This window comes from Pecten maximus, chromosome 3 (genome assembly GCF_902652985.1).
Source record: "Pecten maximus chromosome 3, xPecMax1.1, whole genome shotgun sequence".
NCBI lineage: Eukaryota > Metazoa > Mollusca > Bivalvia > Pectinida > Pectinidae > Pecten > Pecten maximus.
In genome coordinates, this window is record NC_047017.1 from 32,668,610 (window position 1) to 32,694,435 (window position 25,826).

The 25,826-nt window shown below is 35.5% G+C and overlaps 1 protein-coding gene across 1 annotated transcript; it reads left to right on the forward strand.

Moving 5' to 3' along the window:
- LOC117322721 (claspin-like) lies at positions 1–25,808 on the forward strand. The gene is made up of 32 exons (XM_033877659.1): positions 1–135; positions 448–556; positions 1,206–1,297; positions 2,058–2,109; positions 2,362–2,396; positions 4,088–4,139; positions 4,387–4,451; positions 4,737–4,788; positions 6,694–6,728; positions 7,026–7,086; positions 7,502–7,596; positions 7,709–7,802; positions 8,575–8,692; positions 9,224–9,976; positions 10,092–10,204; positions 11,514–11,767; positions 13,213–13,327; positions 13,477–13,674; positions 13,949–14,070; positions 14,687–14,844; positions 15,135–15,256; positions 15,441–15,549; positions 15,914–16,040; positions 16,175–16,305; positions 16,633–16,676; positions 16,961–17,090; positions 17,264–17,385; positions 18,354–18,481; positions 18,782–18,848; positions 20,182–20,288; positions 21,192–21,362; positions 22,467–25,808. Exons 1-32 carry the CDS (start codon positions 112–114, stop codon positions 22,608–22,610), a joined length of 3,999 nt encoding a protein of 1,332 aa, XP_033733550.1. The 5' UTR covers positions 1–111; the 3' UTR covers positions 22,611–25,808.
- The last annotated feature ends 18 nt before the right edge of the window (positions 25,809–25,826 follow it).

The window sequence follows — 25,826 nt, forward strand, 5'->3', positions numbered from 1 at the left end:
AACGCGCGAAATGGGAAATGGAGGTAAATATTAGGCCCAAGTGATCAGCGATATTTTTTTCCCAAATAAGACAATTGGAACTAAATAGAAAAAGAGAGGAATTTCGGCACTATGGAGGAACCACAAAACACAGAGGTAAGCAATGTAATCAGACTTTGGAACAGCGATATATAGCTTTTCCTTGAACCTATCTTTCATTTGGAGTCTTCTGCAAAATGTAAACAAAGTCAACAAACATGTAAGCCGAGACTAACGATATATTTCCATCTCTGTTCGATCAATCTCATCTAAAAGTCATTTTCAAAGTGGTACATTTTGTTTTATCTTTCTGATTTTGATGGTTGATGAAAGTTATCCAGTGTGATAAATTCCCATTTTTCGTACATAACAATGATACATGTACCCCAGTATCACCAACAGCTTACAGTTTACATTTTTTTGTTGTAGGTGGTGCGAGTGGATTCAATGGTGAAAGAGGTAGACTCGACGGAAAAGGCAGACTCGGGAATGGACGAAGATAGCCAGCACTCCTCTGTACAGGACAAGATGGAAACAAGTAAAAATATACAATACCCAAAGGAGTTTGTGTTTAGTTTTAACTGTATATATAGGCCTATATATATAATAAATAAAATATAACTATATTCCTGATTATCCTATCACTTATCAGTTTGTTGTATTGAATCAAGTAGTTGTAATCTATTAATCACTATAATTATCATGATCGATCATCACCATTTCTTAAACCATCAATAATCAATCATGAACAGAAAACAAAATGTCTCCAAAAACATAATATATAATTATGATAGGGGTAAATTTTGTGGACATGTTTTAAAACTTTGTTTTAATACATTTTTATTTCAATTTACCAGTGATATCGTTCATTTATTAATTGCTGAAGTTGGCTATAAATCTTGAAAAATTCAATGTTATAGACAAACCATCATCGATCAAACAATCATGATTGATTATTCATAGTCAGATGTAAAAGATCTAGACTAACCATTGGTTAATCGGAACAACACTCGTCAACTCAACTTCATTTTAAATTTTGGATGAAATAGAAAAAAAAATCTTTCTTTCACTGAATCAGAACTGTTATTCAAAAATTTTCTAGTTTGCAAATTTGCGTAGTAATTGTTTTTCCTTAAGCAGTAAAAAAATAGAAAATACTTTATTATTTGTTTTTCCTATTTCAATAGAAGATGGCGAGATCAGTGAAGAAGATGAAATTCCTGTTCTCCAATTAGCAGATAGTGATGATGAAGACATTCAAATAAAGCCCAAGAAGAGAGTAAGTATTTTAACAATAAGTCTATTGAATATTCATACCAAGCTTTTAAAATTTAGCTAACACCTCTGCAGGGTATGATTTGGTCCCCGTTTGCTCTAGTGTAGCAACGCCGGAGTCAATCACTCTACCGCTATTTATCTGTCTTTATTGCTTTAAAATGCATTAATACAAATATTTATCAGTTAACTATGGTGCATGTTTAACAGTACGGCATGTCCCAAACTACACCAAGTTCTTATATCAATTTTAAGGGTGTATGATGGTAAGGCTCGCGAGATACCTGTCGCGTTTAGATATGTAAATATAAATGTATAAATAAAATCAAGCATAGATCATTTCTCAAATGCTATTAATGTAGGGAGCTGGACTGGACTGAACATTAGTTGCCAGGTAGCTCAAATATTTAGATTGTCCGTTTACATTTCGTAGGTCCCAGGTTTGCATCCTGGTCGGGTCGTTGTAATTTTACCTTTCCCCTTATATTGAAATCAGTAATTACTCAACACTAGTAGAAGTTATTTGCTGAATGCTGTCCACAGTATATGGTGAATGTTAGAAATCATTTGATGAATGCTTTCCCTGGTAATGGTAGCAGTTCACACTTATTAAAATCAACGATAACACAAAACTAATTGATACTTCACATTTAACAATTTATATAAATGCCAAGGGAAACAATCTATTTTGGCTGTAAACCAGGACAAAAATTACATCACACAATATCAAAATGAATTACATTACATAATGTTTGCAATTGTAGATGACAACAATATTGGACGATGATGATGATGATGTGGATTCCTCCATGCCTGGTATGTTACCATCTTAATTTAGTTTTAATGTAAAGGTTGAAAAAAAAGTATCAGTTATTCCTTTTTATTAAAAAAAACATCAACTAAAATAGTATTAAAATAATTAATTACTCTGACTTGTGTTTTTGTTTCATTCATTGAAACAGAACCAACATAAATCAGCTATGTTGTGTAATTGTCTGTAAAAATCTAACATTCATGTATACAACTTGGCAAATGAAGCTTTTCTGATGTTCATATCAATTCTTGCAGGTTCTGAAGATGAGGCAAAAAACAAGGTCAAAAAGGTAAGCACTATGTAGCTGGAGATGGGTATGGTTTCCCTCATTTAACCCTTTGCCACATGTAAGCGCCTCTGGACGCCTTTACCCCTTGCCACATGTAAGCGCTTCTCGACGCCTCTGCATTATCTCCATGTAAGCGCTTCTCGACGCCTCTACGTTATCTCAATGTAAGCGCCTCTCGACGCCATGCCGGTTCGGTAAACTTAGACATGGAAAATCCCGTGATTGAGAGCGACACCTATCTGAAAATCCCTGATACTATTTTAAGAAGATATCAATGCATCGACCAATCAGATTTGTACACGTCATTCATACGAAAGTTTTTGAATAAATTAACCTAGAAAGTGTGAGTCATGAGTGTAGAAAAGTGTGACAACAACGAGGCGTGATGGCAGCTGTGGCTACGATTTTGCGCGATGTTTTTGACGACGATGATGATAATTTAGAGTTCGATGGCTTTGGACCTGAATACATTGAGTCAGATATTGATCTTAACGATGTTCTAAATGAACTGTCAACAGATAACGAGTCCGAAAATGAGGACGAACGGCGACTAGTTGTACCGCCGCCATTAGGTAATGTTGACCGAGATTTTTCGCCGATCACAGTAAATGATTTTGTTAGGGAAACGGGGCCAGTACTTCCAGAAACTTTTGATTTTGATACTGCAAGTCCCATTGATTATTTCTACATTTTCTTCAATGAGAATCAGTTTTCCACCAAAGCTCGACACATTAATAACTACGCTCGCTGGCATTTGAAAAACGAAGGTAGATTTGACCCGAAATGGTCGGATACACATTCCTTCGTCGCGACATCGGATATAAAATATTCTAGGCTTAAGCCTGAACTGTTGAAATATTCTTGTGAAAACTTTGAAAATTCAGTTTGTTTCATTTGGGACTTAATGATGAATCATTTCATGTACAGGAATTCAATGAATTATAAATTACATTGTCAAAATATTTTGAAATTTTTCTGTTCTGTTTGTATACAGCTGATTTCGTGGTTATGTGTTGTTGGTTTTATAAAGAAAATAGAACAGAATTAAAATTTAAGAAATTCTGAACATAATTGTAACTTACTAAAAATGTCTAAAACAACTATTTCATTTCAAAATTAGGTTTAGAAAAATTAATCAAAACAAAGCTTAATTTCTCAAAAACTGCCATTGAGATGGTGTATGTATATTTCGGTCAGCGCAATAATGTTGCATTGCAACAATGTATCTTTGCACTATATGCACAGAGTGCTGAAGTGTTATAACCTGCATGTGGCAAAGGGTTAAAGACAACCAGAAAGTTTATTGAAGTACATAGTTATATACGTATACATATTACATACAATTAAAAGATACACTCCTTATTTCTGATAAAGAAATGTATAGAATGGATCTTGCTTATGTAAATGTAATCGTAGTTATCCGTCTTTTATTTTGACAGTTTATGTTTGCTGTAGCTATTGTTTGTTTACTAGAAATGTTTCCATTTGAAGTTGTAGTTCATGTTACCACCACAAAACTCAAATGTGAAAACTTTTGCACAATGTCACTGATGGGTAGTAGGCTATAGAAGCTAGCACCACTCAAAACAAATATTTCCAAATTTAATATTTAAAACAATAGCTAACTTCACCAGTGACTGGGCGTCAATTCCTGTAACGATTTCTAATGGTCTTATTGATAATTATTTCAGACAGGTGAGGAAGTGCTGAATGCTGTTCTTAACTCAAACAATACAGATGAAGGTAAAAATTTTACACCTTAAAAGAAATGATGCAATAAGTTTTAACACATAAACATTATCACTGATAGAATGATGTTTGTTTTAAAACAGCCCTTTTACTTAAAGGTTGTTAATAGAATTGTTTACTTTGAAATGACTTACTTTCTTGTACAAATTCATTGCATGTGCTCCTTCATCAAACTTTTAACTCGAGTCCAACAAGGATAGAATTATACAGTAGTTGTAAAATAAAAACATTTCTGTTACAGATTCTGACAGTGAGGGTAGTGACGATGACGAGACCCTTAGGGCTGTCACACAGAAGAAGAAAAAGGTGTGGTATCTTGTTTATCCAAGTCATTCTAACTGTATTGTGCGAGGTAAAATATCTGATGTATTAAATATTTCATGTGAATCGGACCAACCATTTTTTTGCAAGATTATAATTAGTTATCACTGAGTGATCAACAGAAAGGTGTAATAGTTGTTAAAAAATTGGGACATGTACTTGAATTGGCATCCATTTTAATAACACCATTCCTGAATGTCTGTTGCAATCTGAAATCATGTTGGGTTATATGGTTTGTGGACTAACGAGTTGTGTTATATTAACTTTCAGAGGTTACAGGTCCTGGATGAGACAAGCAATGATTCCAGTGTGTCTGGCAGAGGTCAGTGTGGTCATACTTTCACAGATGTTCTAGGAACATTACAACTCTTACCTCTAGTTTGTATATATATTCTGATACAGTGCATTCCGCTTAATTGGGTTGCCTATTTGCGGGGACTTTTTACCCGATTAACTGACTTATGCAATAAGCCGAAATGCACGTCGCCATCTTAGATTTGGTCCGTAATGGTTGTCAAGACTTGTGTCGATTTTGGATGAAAATATTTGCGTTATTATTAATAAACAGTGTTTTTGTTTGTGCTTTCACTGATGTCAAATTATCAGATTACTATTACTTATTGTATAAAAATACATGTATTAAAATAATAAAAACTTAAAGATTGTTTCTTATTCGCAACACGGTACAATCGTAGCACCTCAAATCGGGGGTCATACATCCCTGTTTCATCCACGTGTTCCTAATTTGACATGCGATCTAAGGACTCGCCGACAATTACAGCTAAAATCATTTATGTTTATCATAGAGACATATGTTCGCTATGAAGTTTAAATATTCCATATTTTCAATTGCCAAAGCACAGAGATCGGAGAAACTGAGTTTCGTTTCCGATGGTATAAATTTATACGAACTTGACACTGGCAGTCACTGATAAAACAACACGAAATCCAATGTAATGTTTTTTATTAACCAGTTCTAATCCTTACCTAAATATGAATTAAAAGCTAACGTCGGGTGTCTGCCCTTTTACTGCTCGCTACTGTTTTTTTAATAACTCACCTGTGTACCCGTGTTATCACATTTCCCCGTGGTGAACCCCTCGCTTTGCATTCGCCACATTCAGTACGCGGTGATATCGATCGATCTGTAGCAATGTCAGACCCAGGTCAAAACCTATTGTTTTGGTTTCTGCTTCGAAGATTTTACATCCCAGAAGTAAAAGTTTAATAGTCTGGTAGCTTAATTATGCTTTTTAACCCCCATTACGTTGGCCTGCTGCTGACTCTACAAATAACATTTAATTTTACCCACAATTCTTAATCGACTTCCTGTTGGGGAAAAACCCCACGAGGCAGAATTAACAACAACACAGTTCTGAACATGACAAAACCCCGACATAACATTATCGTTTAAGGTAATATTTTACCGTTTTTTGACATTTTAACCATCTAAATTACCCTATTTGTTGATAAATGTCTAAAACTTAAAGAAATACGTGATGACTTCCGTGAAAATTGGAGAATTTCTATTTTTTTGTCCGATTGTTCTATTCGAATAACCGAAAAATACGACTTTTCCAACCCAATTAAACGAATATTTTTTAACATGATTTAAGAGAAAATGGTTTTGGTTTTTGAAATTTTACCCAATTAAACGAAATACCCGATTAACTGGAATGTACTGTATCTCTAGTTGTGTATTTAAAAAACATAGGTCATCGAATAATCACTTCAAAATTGAAATTATGTTTCATTTAACATCCTTGATAATGAAATCCTAGACATCTATATCTTTTGTTGTGGTTTTACCACATGGGTCTTCTCAGGGTACTTCAGTGATGGTCGGGTGTCACAGTGGTAATACACTTGCCTTTCACAGAGGCGGCCGGGGGTTCAATTCCCTGAACGGATGTGAAAAGGTATGGGGTCACCTGCCCGACCATCAGGGTTTTCCTTGGATACTCTGTTTCCTTCCACAGTTAGACCCCTGCCGGCTTCCATCTCGGCCAACAAGAATGATTAACATAAGTTAATATGATTTGTTTCGCAGTTGTAAAATAAAGTTTACAGGGTACTTGGATTCCTTGAGCTTGAATCCTGACCAACAGAGGTGATAAGTATAAGTTGATTAATTAAATTATTTGTTTCACTTTTGTTGTAAAATATTGAGTAAAAGTTTATATTTATGTTTTGCTGTTGTTGATAATGATACAATTGAAAATTTCAGGTACAGATTCTGGACCATCCACTTCAGCACCCCGAGTAAGTTTATATAACACACATTACATTATGTATGTAAAATTTACACTTGCACATTATGTTCTGATTTCTATATGTTAGACCATTCTGTTTTCAAAGATTAGGACAAAACTCCAGAAATTTTGATGCAAAATTCTCCAGGGGCTGAACATTAATAAATAAGTTGATAGTCATGGTGGATAGATATATATATAGTCAAGTGTGACCCTTGATGATGTACTGATGTACTTAGATCTGCTGAATATACCTATTTCTATTCAAATGGAATAGGTAAAAAATCTTTCTGTTTTCTGTACTTAGAAACCAGACTTTGGAAATGGAGACTTGTTTGATGCCGAGAGTGACAGTGACCGAGACAGTGGTAAGTCTCAAAAATAAATGAATAAATAAAAAAGTAGTGATCATAAAATTCTGGTGTCCTTGTGACGTATCATGATTCCATACATTGTGAATATAACCCTGGCTATGAAAAACATGTTTTAGAAAAAAAGTCTTCAAATATATTTTCTCATAATTCAGGGGCCGTGGTGGCCGAGTGGTTAAGGTGTACCGACACTTTAACACTAGCCCTCCACCTCTGGGTTGCGAGTTCGAAACCTACGTGGGGCAGTTGCCAGGTACTGACCGTAGGCCGGTGGTTTTTCTCCGGGTACTCCGGCTTTCCTCCACCTCTAAAACCTGGCACGTCCTTAAATGATCCTGGCTGCTAATAGGACGTTAAACAAAAAAAACAAACAAAAAAAAGCAAACTCATAATTCACATCTTTGTTATACAGGGGATGAATCAGCCAGGAGTAGTCATGACGAAGCTGATGATGAAGGTTTTGACGAAAGTACAATTGACCCAAAACTGTTGAAGCAATTGAAAAGGGTATATCTCTTACATTTATTTATAAAGCAACATATCTCTGGTAGATATTTGGTATTTCCTCAGAGTTTTTATAAAAAAATGTCTGGTATGAACCAATGCTGTTGTTTTTCAGGGTGCAGCCAAGAAAGAGACTGTCCGGTCCAAACGGAAGGCAAAGGAGGAAGCAATGATCAGTATACATAGTGAGACACAAAGGATGGTTAGAGGTGAGTTTACAGAGACACAAAGGATGGTTAGAGGTGAGTTTACCGAGACACAAAGGATGGTTAGAGGTGAGAGTTTACCGAGACACAAAGGATGGTTAGAGGTGAGTTTACCGAGACACAAAGGATGGTTAGAAGTGAGAGTTTACTGAGACACAAAGGATGGTTAGAGGTGAGTTTACCGAGACACAAAGGATGGTTAGAGGTGAGTTTACCGAGACACAAAGGATGGTTGGAAGTGAGTTTACTGAGACACAAAAGATGGTTAGAGGTGAGTTTACCGAGACACAAAAGATGGTTAGAGGTGAGTTTACCGAGACACAAAGGATGGTTAGAGGTGAGAGTTTACTGAGACACAAAGGATGGTTAGAGGTGAGTTTACTGAGACACAAAGGATGGTTAGAGGTGAGTTTACCGAGACACAAAGGATGGTTAGAGGTGAGAGTTTACTGAGACACAAAAGATGGTTAGAGGTGAGTTTACCGAGACACAAAGGATGGTTAGAGGTGAGTTTACATGAGATAATGTAAAATCCTTAAGTTTGATTATATCAATATACAGTGAGACACAAAGGATGATGATAGTGTATTGAAGGAAATTCAATTCACAAAGAGAATAGATGATTCTTAATAACATCATAAATATCATGCACCCTTAAAGACGTATAAAAACAATAATTGTCAAGATCTTTAAATGGCGGCATTGATTGTTCTCTCAGTTTTAAATAGGTGATACTGATGTTTCTCTACCTGTGAATTAATTTAATCTGTTGCAGAGTCTAGAGTGAATATTCCTTATTACACACCTAGCCCGAGGCCACTGCAGGACTTTCTGGGACGTGCTTTACAGAAACAGCAGCAGTACAAAGCCCTGAAGGGGGCTAGTCATTCACGGTCAGTTATTATCCTGTAGAAATCGGATACATTGAATGTAGTGATATTACCTCTCTAGGCTGACCACATGGAGAAGTGTACCCAACTAAACGGTTAGAAATGGAAATAGTGGCTAATGTGAACTAAATTATAAAAGCACTATTTTTTGAGATGTAGAAAAATTGTTTACACAAGAAGGGATCTGCCGGGATTTTTCTGAAGCCTTTTTGAGGCTCTTACTTGGCCCCATTCCCAATATTAGAATGATTTCATATTTAGCTAAGCCAAATTCCAAAAATAAAATCCATTTACTCCTGCAAAAAATCCATCCCATTTCACAAATTTTCTTCCCAAAATGAGACAAAAAGTTTGAATCCCATACCAGTGAGAAAAAGCTCTAGGTTGTGTCCATTGTGATGAACATTTCTAGACATGTAACCCTCATGTATGTTTGACACTAAACTTTACTCAGTTACCACTTGGTATATTTAATAACTGTAATTTGAACATGTAAACATACTTGTCTATAGTATTCATCGTTTATTTTGACAGTAAAGCAGAGTTGTGTGAGGAAGTTCTATCCAAGACCAGATTTTCCAGTCCTACATTATCGTCTACCGATGGCCAGGGTATGGAAGTAGACCTTTCGGATGACACTGCTGATACGGTCAGTTCAAAGCTTACTGAAACAAACTCTGAGGTACCACACACCGGAGGAGAGAGTGACAGTCTTCCAGATCTACATTCAAACAAGGACAAGATGGGTGACTGTGATAGTTGTGTAGAACTTCCTGAAGTTAAATCAACGTGTGAACAATCTGGTGATTTAGATTTTGATGAATTACCCGACTTATTAATAGAGGAAGAGAAAGCAAAGTCGAATAAAGAGGAAAAGTTGAGAATGGAGTCCTCATTTGAACTTCAGGGTATTGAAGATCCGAAAGAAAACAAAAAAACAGATTCATATGTATGTGAGGACTCGTGTAAGGACAGCTGTGCTACAGATGTGTGTGAAACTATTACCACAGACCAACCCAGTAGTGCTGTTAGTGATAATGTAAGTGCTGACTTGTCTCACAAATGTCAGACGGAAGATACCCCCAGTAAAAAACTGTCTGGTCTATCATCCCTCAACCTGTCCTCCCTCCCACGCCTCAGTGGAGGACCCAACTCCTTCATTAGTCTGGATGAGGACTCTGGAGACGCCACCCCTAAGAACAAGGAAATGTCAGTATTCATGGACAGATTTCTAAAACATTCACAAAAGAAAGAAAAAAAGAAGTGTGATCAAGACATTCAGATCAGGTAAATTTCCTTGGAATTTGATATGGTGCTCATAATCGAATGTGTGGCTAGCTAATTTTGTCAATTTGTATTTTCATTCCAATCACATAACTTAGAAACTTTGTACTGTTTATAGTGTTGTACAGAAGGAGAAGATGGCACCAGACCGTGAGGAACTGAAGGAAAGCACGTTTACCTATCACATAACACCAGTGGAGGAAAACCCATTACTGAAACTGGACACTCCAGGTTAGTACTACAGCTGTAATACAAAGGGTTGACATTAACTTAATCGCCTTGACAGACGACTGGGCTGCCAGGTTTTGAAATGAGGCAGTCTGAGCTGTGTTATGCATCCAGCAGAAGGTGAAGCCCCTCTTTGGGGATTTGAGGGTATGTCCCCTCCAGTCCTGGGTAAAAATTGAATTCTAGATGCAGCTTCCTGCATTCTAGTTCAATCTGAGCATAAAATATTATATCTTACACCAAAGGATTTTATAAAAAAAAAAGATTTGAAAAATAAAATTATTGAAGTAAATGAAGAAAACTTAGCTGGACATAATACATTTGGCTGAAAATGTTGACAACCCATTGGGCTTTTATCTTGACATTCTAGCATAGCCGTATAATATTCTTTTAGCCCCGGATATGGAGCAACAGGTGGCTTTACTGGTCAAGATGAAGTATGTGATTGGTCAATGTAGCGGTAGATGCAAAATGCAGATATGCAGTTAAAAACGAAACAAAGTTAAGATTGAATGCAAGCTGAATAAGTGGATATATCTTTTAAAATGACACATTAATAAAAAATTATATTCCTGATTCAAATGCAGTCTTATTATCACCAAAAATGATTCAAACTGATATGATTTTGTTATCCATGCTGAAACGCATTAGTTCGTTGATTTATTTCACCGACAGTTTTACATTATAACTACCAGCATTAAAACTATGCCGTTTAACTTTTTTAAAGATATTTCTTGTTTTATCATTTTATTGGATACAAAACAGATGAGGGTGATTTATTTATTTATTTATTTATTTATTTCATTTCATCAAAATGAAATACTTCTGTGTTCATTCATTTCAACAAGAAACAGGAAAATTTTAATAAAAACGAAACATGGCATTCTTTCAGTGTATCGGGAAATGTCCATGTCCCAATCGCCATAGATTCATCCTTTATCAAAGTGTGTAGTTCTGCCATTTGTATAAGCTTCCAAAAATCCCCCAAGTATATTCCATGGCAGTATTGTTGATCCTTTCCAAATATGCATGCAATGTGTGCACGGATATCAAAGACACCGTCTGAGTGAAAATATTCAGCCATTTGTATCGTCTGCCTAGGTCACTTAATCGGCGAGATTAAACCAGAATGCAGAACAATTTCACCAGATTCCCCCCCACACACACACACACACACGTTTACAGGTGCATTAGGGCAATTCTGTTTCTGTAATAAAATCGGCAATTTCACTACATTTTTTGGATGCAGGCTGCCTGAGAACCAATTAATTTTGTCATTGTAATGCATATGAAACAAACGTTTTTGTTGTAGGAGCAAAACTGCTGGCTTTAAAGTCTCAGCTGTCAGTGGTGATGGCCCAGAAAAGGGAGAAGAACCGACAGAAACACCAGCAAGTTTATGACTTGGACAATGAGGCAGGCTTTGAGGGAGGGGAGGAAGAAGCTTTACTAGATGACGAGGCTGAAATGTCCGATCATTCCGACACAGATGTGGAGGATGATGACTTTGAAGAACAGTTTGGAGATGCTGATGAGGAAATGGAAGAGGATCAAGAACCTAAAGAGGTAACCTAATAATAGAACAAGTGCTATAAATTTTGATAATGCTTTGTGAAAACCACCTGTCATCAGATATAATAAGGATCAGAACCTTACAGGGGTAGTTTAGTTCATTTGTGTAGCTTAAAGCAGACAATGCGAAACAATCTGAAAACTTACAGGACATTTGGTCAGGTAAATATTTATATTTTACCTGACCAGATGAAATGTTACCAGACCAGATATTTTTGGTAATTTTAAGGGAAAAAATGTTGAAATTTTCTACTTAAAACTTAATAAATAAGCAACACAAAAACAAGTTTAGTCCATCATTTTACTATTACATCAATCCCTCGCATACATCCAGATATTCATCATATTGACAGCCACTGATTTATCTACGTCTGCGGGTACAGGCAACAATGCCTTGACACTTGCCTTATGGCTTTGGCTATTTTCGTGATCTACCACGGCAGATACCTTCCGGTTAGAACACCCAGTAAGTCTCTGGTTTATGTTTTCCCATGATTTAAATCCATAATACTCTATACAAAGCGAGCATGTCATCAAACCTTTTCCGTTTTCCCCTGCAGTGTCAAACTTCAACCAGTCCCGTCCTACCCTCCATTTGTCGTTAAGTTTTCTCTCTCGCTTATCATCATACTGTTTCTGACATTCTGCGTTGGTTGATGCAGATTTGCGCAAGGGGTTTCCGGGTATTGCACCCAAAAAATATTTAAGCATAGACATCGTTACTCTTAAAAACTGGACCCAGTATACGTAGCTAGGCTAGATCGTAATATAATGACGGTCGGCTTAGCAATCGGGGTTAGCAAAATGCTTGTTTGTAAGAAAGACTTTAGTTGAAGCGCGTGAATGACCATGATCCGGTTGAAACTAATTCTAAATGTTTACCAGACCGTCGGTCCGGAAATATGGAATTTTTTTACCGGACATCAATATTTTTTACCGGTCATGTCCGTCGGGCCGACGGTGTTTGGGAATGACTGTTAAAGATACTCACTCCCAATTGTGTATATACACTGCTTGTCCCAAAAACGATAAAATGGCACCAACAATATTGAAACATAAAAATTTAACACCAACAAATGAAATAACCAATTAATCATTTATTCACTTAAAATTTAAAAGATAAAAACGGAATCTAAAATTTTTGGAGATTAGTAATACAGTGAAGTATGTAACTTGTAGAAATTGTATAAAGATATACAACAGACAAAATATATCAAGGCCTGTATTAATATTTCCTTGGCTGTCAAGGTTTATACCTGAAATGTCACAATTAAAAATTGATGCACGGGTTGGTCCAATCAAAATGACCAGGCCAAATGGTTCACAAAGTATTAAACCAATCTCGCATATATTTAACTTCCAACATAGACTCTTTATACAGCAAGCTTTGGCAAGTTACAAAATACAAAAAATCATATCCATTGAACTTGTTCCTTCAGAAAAATCCATTCATGGATGATGAAGCTGAAGAAGATGGAGAAAGTGAGAAGGAGGATGGTGATCTTAATCTGATTTTACAGCTGTCTGATGACGAGGAAGAAGGTGAAAATGAAGGTAACTTAAACAATATAATAATCACATTTGCAGGTAAACATGTTTTAAAGTTAAAAATATAAATATGACTGGTATAATATCAATATTTATGGTTTTGAAATAAAATACAAAGGACTTTTTCGAGTCTGAATACATAATCATGTTTACAGAAGTGGTAGTGAAAGCTGTGTCAGCCAAGAAAAAGAGCAGAGTTCTTCAGATCAGTGATGATGAGGACAGTAATGATGTGGTTGCTTCAGAAGACAATGCTCAGCAGTTGGTCAGTGTGAAGGACAAACAGTCCGCAGATCCAGGTGACGACACCCAGCAGTCTGCTGGTTTAATAGACAGCGCTCAGCAAGCAGCAGGTGAAATACTTGTTCTGAGGCAGATTTACTGAGAAATAAGATGTCAATTTTATACGGAACAGAACATACTTTGGTATATTGAAAAAATGATAATACATGCCATGCATCCAGACATTTTTAACAATATGTTGATGAAGGACGTTCTGTTGTGCACAGATGGTACACATTTGTTAGTCACAAGATTTGTTTCATGGAAAAATGTAAACCCTGTTTGTTCATATTAGACATCAACATGTTGTATATTTAGTAATTTTGAAAAGTGAATTTTTTTCAGGTTCAAAGTCAGTTGAGTCAGATGTGCCAGTCCCCCATTTTCTAGTTCCTCACAGTCTGGACGAGCCACAGGCTGACGAGGAATTCTCTCCCTTTCTCCAAGCATCTAGCTTCCATGACAACGTCCCCAGTAAGTATCCAGCTTTATGAAAGAAGTTCTTCCTATAATTTATATATGCTAAAGTGAATCAACCATAATTATTATTTAGATCTGTTATTAGTCAGACTGAACTTTAATGTATATTCTGGCAGAGTGCACCAGATAGTTTTAAGTCGGAAGTCAGAATGAACTTCAATGTAAAAGTTATAGTTTTAGTCAGAATAAACTTTAATGTATTACTGGTATTGTGCGTCTGATAGTTTTTTAGATGAAATTATGAAATGAATGAAAGCAATATGCTATACAATCAGATTCTGGAAAAAACTGAGTAACTGATTGCAAGTCAAAACAGGTCTTGTTACATTATTTGAACAAATAACCTGAAAAATTACTGAACATATTCATTCAATTCTATTATGAGAACATACAAAACAAAATCAATGTCCTCCTTCATGAAATTAAGAAAAAAAACTTCTCCTTTGCTATGATTAATTGCATAGAATGTGATGAAAGGTTATTGGTTTGCTTTAGAGTCAGATATATATATATACTGTCAGTGGAGAAGGCCACGTTAGATAGGTTTGTAAATAGTGGCCAGGCATCGTAACATTAATACCAACCATGTGATATTGTGTACAGACACAGAAAAAGCGTCCCAACCTACCACCACCCATTGAAGACTCCCAAGATCTCTATGGCAACAACCAAGCTCTACCTCCAACACAGACACAGTCACAGAGCCAGATGCCCCTGTTTTACCTGGAAGACTCTCAGTCACAGATGTTAGATGCTGATGGGTAAGTGGGGCTACAGATCATCTCTTGATAAGTGTTGATTGCTGTTTGTCAATTCTTGTCGAGAACTTACACTGTGACAATATTATATAGGTAAAGTTGTCTAGGGACAGGGAATGCCCAGGCCGTAAAATATAACAATGCTACTTTTATCAATGTTGGATTCAGGTAGTAAATTTTATGGAAGAACTGTCTAGTGCCAACAATCTCTGATACATTTATTCCAACTGAAATAATTTTCATGATGAACTTTTTGAGATTTTCCTATAACATTTGTGTGTATGATATTTTAGGTTTTTGAAGGTGGGATCAACAGACAAGAAAAATGTGCGTTCCTTTGCTGTTGGAAACATAGACAATGCAGAGGGATCTGATATGGATGAACTGCTGGGGCTCTGCTCAGGGCGGTTTGGAGGTGAGTAGAGGCTGTATAATGATATGACTGTTTAATGTGCTGTTGGCTACAGAACTTAAAAGTGAGCTTAGGTTTCATGGTTAGGTTCCAAAGTATGAAATTTTTTTGTTGAGAAAAACAATTTCAACAAGAAAGAGGATTGATATTGCATTGTTTGCTGAAGCTTAGCTTTTTATATTGACAGCTACTCAGAGTGATGATAAGAAATCCTGCAAGAGTTTGTTTGGAACCCAGCAAACACAAGGCAACATGGATGAACTGCTGGGGCTCTGTTCTGGACAGTTTGCTGGCAGGTATAGAGACTTTCATCATAATCTTAGACAGACACTCGATTGGAGTATTGTTTGGTGATGTTTATTGGCCAGTATAGCCTTCGGAGGGGGTGATGTGGTGTGCTGATATGGGGGTAAACCTTATTTTGTCCAACAAAAACTCACTGGTCATCTCTTTCCTTCATATCTTATTGGGGTATTCCACTCACATTTTAATATCATATGTATACACACTTGATTTTCACTTTAAAAAAAGGATGGCATTTCAATTCCTCGGTGCATTACACTAGGCCCATACACATGTAGCATCATGAAACGTATACAAATTTATATTATACCTCAATGGTCACTTCTGCTTTATAGCTCCGATGATTTATGATTCCAGTGGTAAAATGCCCCAAGATTCACAGAAGGCCGGGATGAAGCGCAAGTTACCGTTAGATGAGGAGGAGGAGGAGGACGAGTTCAGGATTGTCAGTGATGAGGAGGAGAAATTTGACAACAATGACAAGGTGAGAGAGATGAGGAAGAAATCTTTAATTTACGAAATTAAACAATGGCAAAATAATAATGGCATTCCTGCTACGAAATATAACAATGACATTCCTTCTATGAAATAAAATATTGTTAACTCTCCTACCTATAGAATGAGCTGAGTGAGGACGATAATGATGGAAAGGATGGAGATGACACAGATAATTTAGATGAAAGTGGAGACGAGGAAGATAATGATGCACCTCGCAAGTTCGCAGGTTTCACTGCAGGCAATAAACATGGGTATGTCTACAACTTAATTTAAAAAAGTGTGCTGCACAATCCAGGTTTACTCCATTGGATTTTTGTTAAATGTGTTGGATTCAGGTTTCATTCTGGCCAAACTCACTGATTCAACAATTGCTCTTTTCATATCTTCATACTTTTCCATCTTGATTTTACACATTTTAAGCTGTCCCCTCGTACCTTAAACACAACTGACATTCTAGGTAGACAATGAAAATTTGCCTGAGTGATGGCCATGTTTCTCAAGACTGGTGCCTATACAGTATATATATTTAATTTTGCTTAATCAGAGTTTTGATTTATATCTTTTTTTCAAATGTATAGACTTATCAAGAAAGATTTTGTGGATGAAGAAGCAGAACTGTCAGGTAATTGAATCAAAATCTTTTGTTGCCATGATTATGTTAAATGATTGTTTGATAATTCAAACATAGAGGGTAAAAGGTCTATAATGTGAAAGACCCATATGGTCATTCATTGTGAACATAAGCAATAATAAGGATACAGTAAGTTTTCTGCATTATTAATGATATGTGAAAATGATTTAGACTATAAAAAGTTCTCAGCGTTATTAATGATATCTGAAAATAATTTAGACTAGAAAATTCTTGTTTTGTAATTAACAGGAAGATTCTTGTTTTGTAATTAACAGGAAGTGAGTATGACAGTGATGAAAACTTTGATATTGCTGAGGAGGATGACTTCATGGAGATGGAGGAGGGTGATAAGGATGCAACAGTAGGAGAGGAAGAGCTCCGGAATCAGGTCGGCCGCGCCCACTTGTAAGTAAACCTTTAACTCTATCGACACTGGACCATGGTTATGAATACTAAACTCTTAATGCAAAAATGCATTTCTAAATACTGTGGTGTGTTTTATTCAGAAGACAAGAAATTTGATCTTATCTGTGCTATGTCTTTTTGAGTATTATTTTGATTTACATCCTGTTCTTCAGGAAGCAGTTGATAGATGAGGACAAACGCGAGTTGATGCGGTTCCAGGAGATGTACCTGCAGGATGGAGACCTTCATTCCGAGGGAGCAGGGCGTAAACGACAATTTAAGTGGAGGAACATTGGTAAATATATTATATAGGTTAACACAACAACAGAAGTTCATGTTTAGATGTTTATATTGGGCTGTCATGGCTCAATTGGTGGAATATCGGACAAAGTATCCTCAAGTGAAGATCCCAGAGGAGTGTTTGATCCCAACAAGCTGGTTTATTTTTCTCTTGGAAGCTAAGGTTACATACTATTTACATTAAACTATCCTGTGCTGTTGTGATTGTGTCAGCACATTTTACCCCAATTGCTCTGAATAGCATATGACAGGTCACCCACATGCTGGTAAGTGAGGTAGCTGCAAGCTACTACAAAGGGATTCCTCCTCAAAATGACTTTGGCTGTTAAAGGGACAAAAAACCTGCAATTACTGGAAACCCATGTCCATGCATCAAAATAACTTGTGTTTATTGCCTTCCTGGCTTCCATCAATTACGTTTGGAGTGGTTGGGTGGCACAGTGGTAGCACACTCGCCTTTCAGCTAGGTGGCCAGGGTTTGATTCCCAAGTCGGATGTAAAAAGGTACTGTGTAGCATGGTATTTTAAATCATGATGAAATGACCTCAGGGTTATACAAGTACTTCATTTCCTTCCACATTAAGTACCCTCACATACTTCCATCCTGGCCAACAAGCATGATTTATATAAGTTGATATGACTTGTTTTGCAATTGGAAAAGTGCAAGCTAGTCTTTGATTGTTGAGAATGTGAAGCAGATTTTCATATCTGATGAGAATTTTTTTTTTTTTTTTTACATGCAATGAAAGATGGATTGTGAAAACAGATCCAAAATAACTTAATCTAGATATAATCCTCGGTAGAGGCTCAGTTTACAAGACCCTCCATGCCTTGGGAGAAAATCCCTTCCATCTTTGCATATGGAATAATCTTGTATAAAATTATATTTGACTAATGATGTAAAGTTTCCCATGCTATTAGAATATGGCAGCTTATTGATTTACTTTGTCCTTGTCTGTGTAGACGATGACACTCAGCAAGACATGTTTGGAAATGAATCGGAGGGAGAGAAGGAGGACGAGGAGGGAGAGAATGAACTACGATGGAGGAAGGAGCGATTTGAGCGAGAAAAATGGCTCAAGGAACAAATGGTGGGTTTCTGTGGTTCATTTCATTACTGCTAATTAGTTATACAGTTGAAAAGATTTGTACTTGGCTTAGTTAAAAGATGAGGTCATTGGTGTAAATTTGCTTGCATTTTTTCGTTTTCGTTTTTTTTCCACAACTCATCAATACTTACAGATATACAGAATTTTTAATGAATTTTGAAATAAGTTTAAAATTAACCATGGACAGGCAAGTCATGTAATTATGTATTAATGCTGTCTGATCACTTTGGTTTCTAATCATTCACAAGAAGCTAATTCCTTGTATCATCATTGGTTTGACAGGATCAAGAAAAAGAAGGAGATGATAGCCAGTTCTTTAAGTTTGGCAAAGTGTTCCTCAAGAGGAGAGGTAGGTTTATAGCTGGCATTGGGTGTCTCTAACAGGTATCTTCTAAATATAGTAATTATAAAAATGACTGAATTTTAATTTCCTAATTAAGACTGGACTGTTAAGATAGTAATTATAAAAATGAATGAATTTTAATTTCCTAATTAAGACTGGACTGTGCCTACTCCTTTCAGCAGCTACACAATTCAGATTACTGTAGGGCAAACACCCTGTTTACCATGCTAAATTCACAGTAACTCCAAATGCTTAATTTCATTCTGATTTTTAAATCTTCCTTTAAATTGACAATAAGTATGAGTTATTTTATGCTATTTCAAACCTCACTGAAATTGGATTTGTGTTAACCACAGTTTATATCCAAAAAGATCCCTATATTGTTTCTGACAAGTTTGAATTTCAGGGGTTTTCGGTCAAGGTCAGGGTTTTGGGGTCAAGGTCAGGGTCGGGGTTACTTTTTGTACAAAAACTATGTCAGTGTTCTAGTAGCTTCATTCCTTGAGGGATTTTGATCAAACTTAACACACTAATTAAGGACCACAATATCTCGGATAAGCTTCAGTTTCAGACTTTTAAAAGTCATGGTCACCATCACTAAGTCTATTTTTTAAAATTCCTATTCATTTTATTTAGTTCCTCAATTAAAATACTAACATTACAATTTCTTGTTTTATTACATTAAAATCAGTTAGGCCAAAAAGCGAAATGTACTTGGTTCACAGGCCTGCACACATTTCATTTAAGGGTGCAGCATTGCCAATTTCATCGTAAAACCAATGAAAAAATACTTGGAAATGTATCAGCTGGTTTGAAGAAGAAAAAAAACGGTCCACATGTCAGATTTACTGCTAAGTCACGAAGACTTTGAATAAAGATCTATGATTTATTTACCTCGTGTTAATGGCGGAAGATTACTCAGAAAATAGCACTCATTGGGATGAAGAACACCAAAGCAAAAGTGAAACACTTTTTTATTAAGCAATAACTGGCTTTAATTAACAAGTTGTACATTAATTTTATATCAGAATGCTCAATCTTGGGTGAAAATGCTGATTTTATTACCAAAACAAAAACCAAAGCCAAAAAAAAAACGTTGTTGTTTCATCATTTATGTCTTGTAAAATGAAAAAAATATGCCTTTCTGGTGTATCTCTTTTGAAAAAAAAAATTGCCTTACATCCTAATTGTATACTTTCCATTTCCCAAATTATCACCAAAGGGCAACGTCTTTATAAATCTTTGTAATGCAATAGCTAGTGAGGGTTCAGCAATACTCAATGTGTTGTTTTTTTTGTACTATTTTAAGTATACAAGTTTCTGTATGTTTCTATTTCAGAGTCAGACACCAGTAACACTAGCAGCTCTGTACCCAGAACTCCGACTGAGCCAGACATTGCCCCAAAGAGGAAGGATACACCAACCCCGAACTTAATCAAATTATCTGTATGTGAAGCTTGTTCTTGTGTACCATTTTTCAAAGATGAACGTAGATGTTTATTATGATCTTTGTTCTTTTATCTTTCGTTTCATATACATGGAATTATTTGACAGCTGCCCATTGTGAATTGACCACAGAGATGTTCAAGTAGATTCAACCATTGATTTAGAGAACATTTTAACAATGACAGCATGTAAATAGCACATGCACATGTATCTAATGTGATGTACCGTCTGGGCTGCCCAGTCTAGATTTAATGTCCCTACAGAGTAGTTTAATTCTCCATTAATTGATTATGGAGCTCCACACAAGACATTTACACATGTGAACGCCAACATGGGAAAGTCACAGGTTCTTACACTGACGCCAATCACATTATACTGTCCATTAACCATCTTTCTCCTCAAGAAGAGGCACCATGATCCACAGTGAACACTACTACTGTCTTCTTAACCCAAGACAAATGTCCTCTGGAATCTCTTTGGCACACACATATACAATACTAATAACATAATATTGATTCTGGTAATACAGATTAACATGCTCAAGGCCATGTTATCCAAGATTTAAGTCACTGGGTCAAAAGTCAAGGTCATATTTGGTATGTTATCACTGATTAGTATTTTCGTTGACATTATGAAGCAAACGTAAGCCGGAATTAAACAAGAAGTCACATTTCCAAAGACTAATGTCACTTTGTCAAAGGTAAAAGACATTTGGTTCTTCAGTTTATAAGTCTTATTTCCTTTGCAACTTCATATACAATATAAAGCTCTTCTATCTCAATAAAAAAAAAAATTTGCCTGTTTCTCTTTAAAAACAAAGCATGAGTTCCTTGATATAACAGATGCTCTGAAAAAAAAAGTGTTATTATTTATGTTTTATGAATTTTGATTTGTTTGATATAGGGACAGAAACGTGGCTCCTTTCTCAGCCGAAACAAGGACTCCTTGGCAAAGATTGCTGAGTTTAACAAGGGCAGTACTATTGTGAATCCAGGTGGTCCAAGGAACTCTCGTAACCTCACCTTCCAGGTCATATCTCCAGGGAAAGATAAAGAAAACAAGTCTGGCACTAAGGTACAAAACTTATCACACATATATACTTAACAAAAAAGAAAGCAATATATTTGTATCCAATTACATTTGTTCAGTGCTTAGCATACCTGTTACTCAGATTAAGTGAAATTTAGTTGTTTGAATGACTGTTCAGTAAGTGTGTCCATGTGATATCATTGTATATATTAATCATTTAAATCCAGGGGACTAGACATGTTCATCATGCCCATCTAGATAAGAAATAAGTTGTGTAAAGTTTTAAAACACCTCAGTTAGTGACGAGTCTGTGCCACAGCTTGTCTACATGCGGTAACATGCATTCTTGTAGGACCTACCAAATTGTAGTGTTATTGTTTTACACTGATTTACATATTTACAAAACAGACACTTTCAATTTTGGTAATCACGAGAAAGTTTTATTTTCTTGATGTATTTCACAGAAATATTATGCCAATATTTCCAACTGAGATTTTTACAGTTTAAAGGTAGTAAGAATGAGTGGGTACAGTGTTACAGTTTAAAGGTAGTAAGAATGAGTGGTGTACATGTTACAGTCTGCGTTGTAGGAATGAGTGGTGTACATGTTGCACAGTCTGCAATGTATATCAAAACAAAAAATGTCTAGTTCACCTTCTAGAGTGCAAGCAATAATCTTCAATTGACTGATGTATTGGGGGGGGGGGGGATTTATGTGGAATAATTAAGGTAAGAAATGCTGTGGTTTTGCATTTTGTTTAGCTACAATGATATAAGAATTGGTTAGTTAGGATAGTTTTTTAATCAGGGCACATTTAATGAAATGAAGTTTGCCTGACAATCAAAATATAAATATAGAATTTCATAAGAATACCAGCACGTAAATATTTGTGAGATTTGTGATTTCTGTATGTTGAAAGTTAGTAGGTGATTATTATCGGTGCATCAATATGTCCTTGATTATGATTATGACAGTGAAAATAAAACATTGTTGTAACATATTTTTTAAATTAATTTACTCACCTTGAGTCATATTTTCCACATGGATGTTGTAAATTACAGCTTTAAAATGTTTGAAACTCCATGTTAATAACGTTATTTATGATTGTACATGTACAGTGTTTTCACTAATCGCATTGTAATTTACAGGATTCTAGTACAAAGCCTACATTAGGACCTAAGCTGAGGAAAGCTCACACTCCTAACACGAAAAATAAACCGGCTGCCAAGAAACCTCGGCTAGAGAAAAAGGAGTCTTCTTTCTCACAAAACAGTATTTTCAACCACATCTGAGTATGTCTGTAGAACCAACGGAGGATGTTCCATAGCTGACGGCTGAAGAAGGATGTTCCTTATCTGATGGAAATGGAGATGTATATCTGTAGGGGAATGTTCCATATCTGGTGGAAATGGGGGTGTATATCTCTAGGGGAATGTTCCATATCTGATGGAAATAGAGATGTACATCTGTAGGGGAATGTTCCATATCTGATGGAAATGGGGGTGTACATCTGTAGGGGAATGTTCCATATCTAGTGGAAATAGAGATGTACATCTGTAGGGAAATGTTCCATATCTGATGGAAATGGGGGTGTATATCTGAAGGGGAATGTTCCATATCTGATGGAAATGGAAATGTACATCTGTAGGGGAATGTTCCATATCTGATGGAAATGGGGGTGTATATCTGTAGGGGAATGTTGCATATCTGATGGAAATGGGGGTGTATATCTGTAGGACTGAAGGAGGATGGCTATATATATAGACCAGGTATTGGTACATATATGAAGTGGTTGTCAGCATTTGACACAGTGAAAGTTTTACAATGTTTTAAACCCTGTATTTTGTAACAATTGATACTTAGTACAGAGTACCAAACATTGTTGATCAGTTTTGTATATTTGTATGTAAAGGGGAACATTTATCAGAAGCTGTGGTATTTAGGTATTGCCTACAGATAAAACTTCTGTATCTTTGTATATTTTAGCAAAAAGTTCTCTTTACTAGAGAAACAACAGCTGTGCTGGAGAAATTAAAATGTTCAAAATTTTATTTGTAATTTTGCTTGTAAAAACAGATATCAGTGTTGTGAGGTATAAACATAACAGGACTATAACAATGTGCCCCACACATTTATGATTTTATCTTAAATTATTTTGGAAACAAGTAGTTTGTAAATTAAAATAGATGAATCAACATAGTGTATATTGTATAAACGTTAGTTTTATGTATTTATTTGATGAATTTAATTTTTAGACAGCAAAATTATTGCTACATGTTCTTTGCATGGTAAATTTCTTGTTGTCATGTCACAATGAAGATTGTATATTACAGACAATGAAACAATATAACTTATAAATAGATTCCTAATAAATGGTCTTGATGAAACAATGTAATTTATAAATAGATTCCCAATAAATGGTCTTGATTAACTTAAGATATTTGTGTTCACAAATCCAAATTATGAAATATTTCATGTTTGTTTTTGTATTTTGTGTTTGTCTTTAAAGCACTTGTTTGAAATTTGTGTTTGTCTTCTGGGGCCCGGTGGCCAAGTGGTTAAGGTGTCCCGTCACTTTATCACTAGCCCTCGAAACAGTTACCAGGTACTGACTGTAGGTGGTGGTACTCCAGCTTTCTTCCACCTCCAAAACCTTGCACATCCTTAAATTACCCTGGCTGTTAATAGGACGTTGAACAAAATAAACCAAACCAAATTGTCTTTAAAACACCTGTTTGTAATTTATGTTTGTCTATAAAACACCTGTTTGTAATTTATGTTTGTCTATAAAGTACATGTTTGTAATTTGTGTTTGTCTATAAAACACCTGTTTGTAATTTATGTTTGTCTATAAAACACCTGTTTGTAATTTATGTTTGTCTATAAAGCACCTGTTTGTAATTTATGTTTGTCTATAAAGTACATGTTTGTAATTTGTGTTTGTCTATAAAACACCTGTTTGTAATTTATGTTTGTCTATAAAGCACCTGTTTGTAATTTGTGTTTGTCTATAAAACACCTGTTTGTAATTTATATTTGTCTATAAAGCACCTGTTTGTAATTTATGTTTGTCTATAAAGCACCTGTTTGTAATTTGTGTTTGTCTATAAAACACCTGTTTGTAATTTATATTTGTCTATAAAGCACCTGTTTGTAATTTGTGTTTGTCTCTAAAGTACATGTTTCTAGTTTCTTTTGGTGGAAACATTTGCTGTGAATCATAGCATGGTGATGGATGATGACTGGAAATACATTTTTATGATTTCCTGCAAAGTTAGATAATTGACCAATATGAAGTCATTGATTGAGTGGTTAGTACAAACTGTTTTTTCAACTCCTTGTTTACACTTGTCTTTATACTTGAGAAAGCATTTTGAGGTATTTGGAGAATTAAGAATTTGCTATAATTTTTTAAAGATTAGATATTGCGTTGTGAATGTCATTTATATTTGGAAGTTTTAAAAGTCATCTTACAGTTGACAGGAAATGTGCTATATAAAAGTGAGGGTGCTGAGTTGATATTATGACCATCATATCGTCAATATGTGTTGAATGGTGAGAAATGGATGTGTCTAGATGTGTTAATTAGAAAGTGATGAAAGCTTGTGAATGAGTCATGTTTTTGTCAGTATTTCCTCTTAGTACAACATAAAGTACGGTTTTAGTGGTTTGAATCGCTATATTTGGCACTACAGCAAGGACATTTTTCTAAATCTATCTTTCGTTCATCTATGTGATGAATTTAGATAAGATTTTGTTCTGTTTCGGGGGAGGGGGTATCCAAAGATCTCAAAGTTTTGGTGCCATTAATGGACCCCATTTCCATTGAAATTGTTTCACATTTAAGCCAAATTTCCAAAATTTTCAGTTTACTCCTAAAATATCTTTCCCAATCACTATTTCCCTTCCAAAATGAGACAAAAAGGCCCCATCCCAAACCAGTGAGGAAAAGCCCTGAAGTATCATATTAATGTTCATATTATTTGTGCTAGGAGCATGGAAGTCCTGGAGGTTAATGAAGAAACTGTACACAATGCTTACAAATAGATAATTTACAACTAAAAATTTGTGTTTTGTTTCTGACATTGCGATAGACTTTGGCTGATAGAATAGTGCCAAATGTATGAAACGAGCCAAGTTTGTCTGGGTATAAAATCACCATTATGGATGAAAAATTGCATGTTTATAGTTGAAGAATTATATGCTGTGTAAAAGTTTAAAACTTGATACCGATTTGATAGATAAATATATATTTGTGTAGATATATAAAATCGTAGTACAAGTGGCAAAGGAAGACAATTTATGGGTCGTGCCCTAACTGGGCCTTAAACTCAGTACATGTGTATATGTATGTATGGGCATATAAATAATCATCGGTAAAGTTGATTGTTTGAAAGGTAAAATTCATCAAAAGACATCCTTCATTTTATTTATGAGTGTTTGAATGGTTTAAACGACATACCATGTTTCATATAAAAATTGCAAAATTACCCAGAAATTTGTTTTGT

Coding starts and splice junctions, on each gene's coding strand:
- LOC117322721 (XM_033877659.1), top strand. CDS start 112: ATGGAGGAACCACAAAACACAGAG. Junction 557..1,205: donor ACAGGACAAGATGGAAACAA/GTAAAAATATAC, acceptor CTATTTCAATAG/AAGATGGCGAGATCAGTGAA. Junction 13,328..13,476: donor GGAAGAAGGTGAAAATGAAG/GTAACTTAAACA, acceptor TCATGTTTACAG/AAGTGGTAGTGAAAGCTGTG.